General features: G+C 46.3%; 1 protein-coding gene across 2 annotated transcripts in view; it reads right to left on the reverse strand.

Annotated features, from left to right (window-relative positions):
* The window catches only part of ATP6V1H (ATPase H+ transporting V1 subunit H), a 64,134-nt gene extending 54,226 nt beyond the window's left edge, over positions 1 to 9,908 (reverse strand). For both annotated transcript variants that reach the window (XM_007464022.1, XM_007464021.1), the window contains exons 1-3: positions 9,766 to 9,908; positions 4,298 to 4,400; positions 3,035 to 3,124 (exon numbers count right to left, since the gene is read on the reverse strand). In XM_007464022.1, the coding sequence (XP_007464084.1) occupies positions 3,035 to 3,124; positions 4,298 to 4,400; positions 9,766 to 9,869 (297 nt within the window). In that variant the 5' untranslated portion in view covers positions 9,870 to 9,908. The remainder of the gene's footprint in view (positions 1 to 3,034; positions 3,125 to 4,297; positions 4,401 to 9,765) is intronic.

Genomic DNA, 9,908 nt, shown 5'->3' on the forward strand with positions numbered 1-9,908 from the left:
GGAAACAGGCATTCTCACACGTTGGTGGGAGTACAAAATGGAATATTTGGCAATATCTAAAACAAAACTGCATATGTGGTTCTCTTTTATCCAGAAATCCCATTTCTAAGGATTTACCATGAAGTACACTCCCAACAATAGGAAAATACATTTGCATAAGGTTATTATCTTCATTATTTCTAATTACAAAATATCGTAACTGCTTTTTGCCCGACATCTTAGCGAGGCCTCAGTGGTAGCAGCTGCCCTCCGAGCTTGAGATGCCCCCAAAGACGGCAAGAAGATGCCAGAAAGTCGGCCACTAAGGACAAAGACCCGGAGAACGATCTAAGGGCAAAGCCAAAAAGAAGTGGTCCAAAGGCAGAATTCGGGACAGGCTCAGGAACCTGGTCTTCGTAACAAGGCCACACGCGGCCAACTCGGTAGGAAGCTCACAACCCCAGTCGTCGCCTCTCACAGACGGAAGATTCATGCTTCCCTGGCCAGGCCAGCCCGTCAGGAGCTCCACAGGAAAAGACCTAGTGATGGCTTTTAAAACAGCTCAAGTAACTTACACGAGAAACACCAGAGGTGGAGATGCCCCAGCTGCTGGGAAGATGCATGAGTGGTCCCACCAACTCCACATTTTGAAAAATAAAACTTTATTAAACCCAATATATGTGTACCTGAACCAACCTCAATGGCTATTACATCAGAGGCCGATTAAGTAAAATATGGTATATCTAATGTCCTCTGTAGCTGTCAAAAAAATTACAGGAGATTGAACTGAAATGGAATGATTTCTGGCATATTGTTAAGTGAAACAAACAAAATACAACAGACTATGTCTAGTATGTATTTCTGTCTAAGAAAGAGAGCGAAATAAGAAAATACATGTGTACCTGTACGCAATAAGAAAAACAGGAAGGACAAACAGAAGTCTACGACATTGTGACCTACGAGAGGTGGGTGGGCATGTGGGCAAGGGGGACTCTGGGGACACACCTTTCTGTATAGTTTTGACTTCTGGAAGCATGTAAACGTTTTACATAATAAAAAATAGCAAAAACCAACAGGGATGAGGAAAAAAACTGAAGTAGATTACAAACAAAAATAAATGAAGCTGACTATTTCTGGAGAAATAATATAACCACACTAAAACAAACTTGAACACAATACTCTGCACAACCTCGTTTAAAGACAAAGTATTGCAGACAAATACTGAACTCCAGGCAAAGGGCTTTTTTTTGGGTATGTGGGTCAGCAATTCTGAGCTGATTTCCTCTGTATCACGGGTGGAACAAGTGAGTAACAGAGGACGAGATGACTGTGCCCACTCGCCGGCAGAGAAGACAATCCAGCATGGAACGGGGGGGCTGGCATGAACTTGGGGCGGGGCGGTGGAGGGCACAAACTGGAGATGCTGTGTGAACTCACGGTTCTTAATTTACGGGTTTGTAAATGTGTATAAAAATCGAGGGAATGTGTGCATGTGTGAGTGTGGGTGGGTGGGTGTGTACGTATCAGTAACACCAGGGTCTGCAGGCCAGCTCACGGCCTCCTCATTCTAGTCCAGTCATAGTAACAAGGGTTACCAAGGCAGACCACAACACTCCCCATTTATCCTGACCTTACTTTCCTAAAGGAAAAAGTTCCAAGAAAGATGGAGATCATTCTCAGACGGGCTTGCATCAGCCCAGGCTGGACAGCCATCCTGAGCTGATGAAATCACAACATCCCTGTAAGTGATACGATGGCCCCTAGATGGGCAGCACCCTTCCTCCTAACCTCCGGGTCCTCGGGAACAGTTCGCCCAGTGATTGCACACAGTAGGCCAGCGATAAATGCTCTTCCTTGTAAACTGACAGACGGACGCCCTCCATGCAGCCAGACTGACTCTTTTCTTCAAGAGACAGGCAGACTCTTGAGTCTTCAAGACTCTTTTCCCTGAGACGTGCAGACAGGACTTGGATTTTGCAGCCAGTTGGCCTGTTTCAGAAAGACTGCTCTCAATACCAACAATCTAAACCTAGATTATACTCGAGTATAAAATACAATATTGCGGGGGCTTCCCTGGTGGCGCAGTGGTTGGGAGTCCGCCTGCTGATGCAGGGGACGCGGGCTCATGTCCCGGTCCGGGAAGATCCCACATGCCGCGGAGCGGCTGGGCCCGTGAACCATGGCCGCTGAGCCTGCGCGTCTGGAGCCTGTGCTCCGCAACGGGAGAGGCCACAACAGTGAGACACCCGCGTACCGCAAAAAAAACAAAAAAACAAAAAAAACAATATTGTGAATAAGGGAGGCCCTCTGTGTTTAGGGACAACAAAGCAGTAAACAGAAACTTCACATCACTGGAAAAGTCTCAGATGATAACCAAAATGCTCTCCAAAAACACCATGTTTTTTTTTTTTTTTTTCTTGCGTTATGCGGGCCTCTCACTGTCGTGGCCTCTCCCATTTGCGGAGCACAGGCTCCGGACGCGCAGGCTCAGTGGCCATGGCTCACGGGCCCAGCCGCTCCGCGGCATGTGGGATCTTCCCGAAACGGGGCACGAACCCGCGTCTCCTGCATCGGCAGGCGGACTCTCAAGCACTGCGCCACCAGGGAAGCCCCAAAAACACCATGTTTTTGAGGGCAAGCACCTTGACTACAGTCAGCACTAAACCCCCAGGGCCTGGCCCTGGCCCGGGACACAGGGGCACTGAAATCTGCTGAATGACTGAAAGAAAAGAACCACATCATCTGTGAGTAGGCAGAGCATCCAGAAAGCCTCAAGGGATGCACCGAGCACTGCTGTTGTACAACACAGAACTCTGAGGAAATACAGAAAGAAGACATACTGATTCCCCGACATCCTAAAAACAACACAATAGCCAGTGTGTGGGCAGTCCATCTTTACCACCATTAGCAAATTACAACTCACACAATGAAAAAAAAATATACTATCACACTCTGGAAGGGAACCAGTGCTCTAGGTGAAAGCTTACAGAAGTGCTGTTACTGGGAGAGCACAAAAAGGTGAGGACCAAACGTGTCAGGTGAAGAACACACCCACCTGCAGCGTGTCATCAACCATGGTGAGTATGTACTGAACTGTCTGCTCTTTGGAGATGTGAGTCATCAGATTTATAAATGTCTTAGCACACTAGAAAAAATGAAATGAACGTTAACCACTGTTTTCAAATGTGCAAACACAACATTTTAATGGAATTTCATTAAAATATTATTTCTCTTGCCTAAATTAGGATGCAGTTATAGAAAATGCCTGCCTTTTACAAATACTGTGATGAAGTATGGGAGGACCAGACTAGGGCTTGCATCAGTTTTTTAATAATTTCTAGTGACGTCAAAACTTTTGGGCTTCCCTGGTGGCACAGTGGTTGAGAGTCCGCCTGCCGATGCAGGAGACATGGGTTTGTGCCCCAGTCTGGGAAGATCCCACATGCCGCGGAGCAGCTGGGCCCGTGAGCCGTGGCCGCTGAGCCTGTGCGTCTGGAGCCTGTGCTCCGCAACGGGAGAGGCCACAACAGTGAGAGGCCCGCGTACCGCAAAAAAAAAAAAAAGTTTATTTTTAAATAGACAGACCTCACCACTATCAACTCTTGATACCGTAAATACTAAGCTACGTAGACAGATCTAATATTATCATTCGTTTTGGGGTTTTTTGTTTGTTTTTGGTTTTGGGGAGTTTTTTGCTTTTACTAGGAAACAGAATACCAGAGCAGCAGAAGTACAGGAATTCGGTACAGGCACTGGAATCAGAAGGCTCTGACCAGTCTCCATCCTATGATTTAACACCTATGTCACAGACTCTCTAGAATTCAACAAAACTGGCACCCACAATAATGTTTCCTCCCAAATTTCTCAGGATTGTTGTGAGAATCAGGGTGAATCATATACGGGCTCCTTTGGCCAATCAGGGCACCGTATCAGAAAATCTGATGGACAGCGGAGTTAGATGTTATTCTAGTGAGAATACAAAGTAGAAAAAAAATTGCTTAAAAAACAGAAAAGTTAAGCAACTTTGAAAATACTGTATACTTTGAAACAGTAATTTCCATGCTAGGAATCTATTCTAATTTGAAAAAATTTTTCAGAAATGCAGAAAAGGATGGAGGAATAAACATACTCAATAGGACATTTTTTCCAAAATTAACAAAGAAAACTAGAGATCCCTCAAATGTCTTCCAATAAAAAAGAGTCTTTAGTTAAATTATGACGCCTACCTACAGTGGACTATCACATGGTCATTGAGAAAACTTCTAGAATGTCTAATGACACAGGGCAGTGTTCATGGTCTAATATCTGAACTGATCACCTGACTGCCTTCAGTCTGAAGCATCTCCTGCTTCTCCTCAGGATTTCTTTTCTTTTCAAATCTTTGAATGAATTCGCAGTCTTCGGAAGAAATCATCTGCCCCCTAGAAAGAAAGAACAAGGTTTTCGTTCAGCAAGAGTTGAAGAGCCACTGGGAGCAAGTGATACAGGACGTCCTACGTCTCTCCTCTCTCTGCGAGGGCTGACACCAGACCCTGGTGTCCCACAGCCCTGCCGTCTGAGTCCAGCCGCACCACCTACTACTCATGGGCCTCCCAGGCCCTGACCGGAGCTAATTTACATGCAAAATGGGAACAAGAACCACATGCCTTTAAGGGGCGGAACTGAGGATGAAATAATTCACATGAGGCGGTTAGCACAGGGCCTGGTCCACAGGAAACACTCACTAAAATGCCACCTCTGGGCCTTAATCCAAGTCTCAGCCTATCTCCGTCCCAAGCCAATTTACTCGGCCATCTAAGTTATCAAGACAAAACCCCTATATACAACTTTCTGCAATCATGTCCTCCAGCATATTCTTTCCTTTCAGACCCAGAAAAATGTGACCAAACCTTCTCTGAAAACACCCCCAACCTCCCAGCAATCAGCCTGCACTCCATCTTCCTCCCCACTCCGCAGTGCTAACTCGTGATCTGAACTCCAGGCCGACCTCTCCCGGCCCCACTCACAGATCACATATATGACACAGGCACTCTACATCCTTCAGGGGCAGAACTGAGGTCACGAATACATACCCCACACACACTCTATCCCCCAGCCAGGCTGATGGGACGATGGAAGCAAAAACAGACACTGTGCCCTGTTTCCATTAAGACTAAGCACTTCACCTATCACAGTTGGTCAGGAGAAAACGCACTCTGCACCCCAGGCTAGACCAAGATAATGACGCCAACCTGTCTGGTTCCAGCCCCAAAATAAATGAAGTCTTTTTTCATAAACCTGAACTCCCTAGCTCAAACAATTTTACCCCCAAATTTGGCTATGCTGACATGTAAAAACATGCCATACCTTTTTAAATAGGACAATCATAGGAAAAAGATGCAGTTTTTCTACCACTGAGAAAGTGTACTATGAAGGTCATACTTGGTGATCTTGAAATTTTGCAGCTTTCTTTTGTGTTTTTATTTGGCAAGCCATTCCTTCTGAAGTCTAACTTCCTTGCATTTGTCCCAAGGAACCTTTTTTTATTTTCTGTGTTTAAATTATTTCACCTGTAATCTTCCTCTGACAGTCCCACAATCTAACAGGACATGGACTCCGGCCCCTTCTGTGATGAGCCAAGCCTGGTCGGGCCCCGTCCTCACAATTCTTCCCCCTGACATCACTGTCCTCGCCACCTCCCCGCCGCTGGGGTGGCTCAGCCCGATGGCCCCGGTCCAGCAGGTTTCCTGCTTCCAATCCAACCCTCCTCCACAGCCCCCTGACCTACAGTGCCAGGCAGCTTTGTCAAACACACCCCCCGACTGTTTTACTCCTTTCATTTGATCAGACTGTGAATTTGAAAGGCGGTTCTACCTAGCACCTAGGCAGAGGCTTTCAACAAAAACTTTTTCAGTGACTCATTAAAACCTATATGAGCACGTCCATGTTACTTAACCTACGTGAGCAGCTGTCTACTCATCTTTAAAATGAGGATAGGGCTTCCCTGGTGGCACAGTGGTTGAGAGTCCGCCTGCCCATGCAGGGGACACGGGTTCGTGCCCCGGTCCGGGAAGATCCCACATGCCGCGGAGCGGCTGGGCCCGTGAGCCATGTCCGCTGAGCCTGCACTCCGCCAACGAGAGAGGCCACAGCAGTGAGAGGCCCACGTACCGCAAAAAAATAAATAATAAAAAATAAAATAAAATGAGGATAGAAAACTTATTTCACAGAATTGCTATGAAATTACCATGAAACAATATGTGACTTATCAAGTACGTTACTTCTTTTCCCAAAAGCTTGTCTCCACGGCACCCCTCCAAGTCCTCTGCTCATTCATGATCTAATCAGGCAGTATTAGCTGCCAGCCAGCTATGTGCCAGACACCTTAACGAACAGGCCACACAGCAATGAACTAGACATCCCTCCCTCCGTGAGCTCACATTCCAGAGCAGAAACCAGAAAATATACAAGCACAAAAGCAAATACTTTTTAAAAAAATATACACACACATATCATAATGCCAGGATTCAAAAGTTTATTAAACAAAAAACTAAAGCTAGGTAGGGAGGAAAGGACATATTTTAGCTGGATTAGAGAAGACCTTCCTGAGGTCACCTGCACAGACACCTGAATGAAGGGAGTTAATGAACCAAGTGATCCAGGAGGAACTTCCACAGACAGAAGTGCGAGTCCAAGGACGCGGGGGCAGCAGGGAGCTGGCTGTGTGGGAAAGAGCAGGAACGCAGAGCAGCTGCAGGGCTGGGGGCACCGGGGCACGATCTGACCTGCACTGTTTCTTAGCCGAAGCAGAGTTGATTTACAGTGTCATGTTAGTTTCAGGTGTACAGCAAAGTGGCTCAGATATATATATAAAATCTAAATCTATATATATAGAGAGAATAAAATCTCTACCTATCTATCTATCTATCTATCTATCTATCTATCTATCTATATATATATATATAGAGAGAGAGAGAGAGAGAGAGAGAGATTCTTTTTCAGCTTCTTTCCCCTTACAGGTTACTACAAAATATGGAGCATAGTTCCCTGTGCTACACAGCAGGTCCATGTGGGTCTGATCCACACTGTCTGAAATGACTCTCACTGCCCTGTTAAAACTGTACCTCCGGGGAACAGTGACAGCAGAGACCCCCGGCTAGGACCCGCGAGCACATGTGAGACGCAGGCAGCCTGCGCCAGGCAGCAGCAGGGCACCTGGAGAGAGGCGGTCAGACTGGGGACAGGGCCTGGATGTGCGGACCTGGGCCTGAACGGGATGTGGACTGTCAGGGACAAGAAGAGAGGAGACGACTCCTAGGTGTCTGGCCTACAGAGCTGGCATGTGTGGGTGCCACACTCCGGCCTGCAGCAGCCTGGGCAGGGCTCCACCAGCCAACCTGAAGCTCCCCGAGCCCTGTGCGTCCTTCTGAGTCTCCAGTCCCGGCCTGGAGGCTCCACCCCTCTGCCCGTGACTCCCACAGGTATCTCCATGTGCTCCCCAAGGACGTCCTCAGTGCTACTGGGTGATGACTCGCTCCCTGCTTTTGTTATCTGGGAAAACTTGACATATGTCTCCATTTGAATGCTCACCACAACGCATTATTTAATTTTTCAGTTAAAGGTTTGCTTCCCCATTAAACTTTAAACTCGAGAGGAAGGACACTATTTTAACTCCTGCACCCTCAGGACAGTTTTACTGGATTCCAGTTTGACCAGAATAGCCACGCCCATTCGCTTATGGACTGCCTACCTGAATGATTAAGAAGTGTAATCACATGTAAATACGCTTTAAGGCACAGGACTTCCATAGTAACACGTTAATGTGTGAGAGATACTTGTCTTTGACACTGGGCGATTCTCCCACGGGTTTTATTCTATCAGAAAACAATGTGGCATCAGGTCCAGCCCCCAACAAGCTGTGAGCGCTCTGGGGCTGGGGGGAGGACATCTCACTCCTACTAGTGTCCCCACAGCCAGCTCAACAGAGGCACACGGCTGACACGTGGGGAGCATCTGTGTACAGACGTACAGAGTAGATGACTTCTATACAGGAAACCCACGAGCTGGACAACAGAATAAAGGACGGAAGTAGGAAAAAAGGGAGACTACGACTTATGTAGTGGGGGGGCCATGGAACAGGAGGAACAGAAGAGAAAGCGATTAAAACCTCCCTGTAACTACGAACGTTCCAAAGGGAATGCCTGCCCGTCAGCCAGTGCTTTACGATCAGGTTCAATATTATTCTATTTAGGTTATGAACAGTCGGGCTTTATAAACATGAAACTCCTTGTCTTCTAGTCTAAAAACACTCTGGACTAAGATTAGGAAACAGAGCTCAAAATCCTCATTTCACAGGGGACGTCAACAATTACACAGATAGAGACGACCAGAGGGAACATCAGAAAGTCCCTCTCGCTCCTGCCCTTGAATCATGGCCTCACCATGACCCACTCCCTTAGACCGGGAAACCAGAAGTCATCCGAGATACTTTTTCACCCTCATACACCAAACTGATCACTAAGATTTTCTCCAGTCTCTCCAATTCTAGCCATTCCCACAACCCGAATACTGCTCTAACCTGTCCCTAGCTCCAGGCTTACTATCCACAAATCTACCCTCTACACTGAGGGAAGAACAATCTAACCAAAAGGCAAATGTGATTATCTAACTCCTGCATAGAACTATCAGTTATTTCTAATTCCTCCAACAGTGAATTTAAAACTGTGTTCCTTGGGCCCAGAAATAGACCCCTAAACATATGGTCAACTGATCTCCAAATGATCAGTTTACATATCTGACTTCCTTACTAGATTATGAGTTTATCTTTTTGTAGCCCTAAAGTCTGGAAATAATGCCTCAAACTTGGCAGGTGGTTATTAAATGTGTAAGGAGTAACTAAATTAACAGAAATAAATGGGATCATTTTTGTACACTGCATATACCTCTTAGAACAAAGCAAACTGCTAAATATAAAACTAAAGCTTTCCCAATTTGTTTTTCAAAATACGCATGCAAATCTTAACTGAATTTCCTTAATAACTCACCGTTATGAATATACCAAAACAAACAGATGTGAAGTAAAGTCAACATGATAAAGTATGGTCAAGGATAAATGAACACTCACTTTAAGATAAGTACAGAACACCCACATGCTAAATCTTAACACACACAAGGAGGGGGAAAGAACTAAAATTTATTGAATGTATTCAACACACCAGTGCTTGTATTCAACTGTGCTAATGCTTTAAATACGTGATTTCGGCAACACTCCCATGGGGTATGCATCCCCATTTCACATTTACTTTAGTGAACCTCAGAGGAGCTAAGGGATTTGCCGAAGATCAGCGAACTAGTAGACACAAGAACCAGAATTCAAACCCAAGTCTTGAAACTCAATCACCTGCTCTTTGCTAGTTGTCTGAGCCCTCCTGCAACACCACCTGTCCCCAGGCTGATCACCAAGGCATACGGGGCGGGGAGGAGTCGGGCAGGCTCCGCCCGTCATCCTCTTCCTCCCTCCAGCACCTGAACACTCCTCCTGTGCTTCCCCATTCATCCAAACAGCACCACTTTCCAGGCAGAGAAGCCCAAAAGTGCTGTGGCCACTGCTGCCTCCCAACCAGAGCCCCAAGCTGTTTCCATCACACTAAGCTGTCTCCCTGGGACAGCTAATTCTTCTAAGGAGGAAGTCTTTCCTTCCACATTTATTAGTATTTTTCCAGTATTTCTCTCACAGAAGCATGACTGTGATAAAGTCTGAAGCCAAGGCACATGATTACCCATGATTCACATCAAAGCAGCACTTACTGAAGGTAGGACCGCCAGTTCACTTTGTTGGCACGAACTTCTGCAGCCTTGGCAGCAATGATGTTGGTTGGAACGGCTGCATCCACGGCGCCCCGGATGTCCATCTTGGTCTAAATTTATGATCTTGAATGTTTTTCTGCGGA

The sequence above is a fragment of the Lipotes vexillifer genome, unplaced genomic scaffold (genome assembly GCF_000442215.2).
Source record: "Lipotes vexillifer unplaced genomic scaffold, Lipotes_vexillifer_v1.1 scaffold69, whole genome shotgun sequence".
Taxonomy (NCBI): Eukaryota; Metazoa; Chordata; class Mammalia; order Artiodactyla; family Lipotidae; genus Lipotes; species Lipotes vexillifer.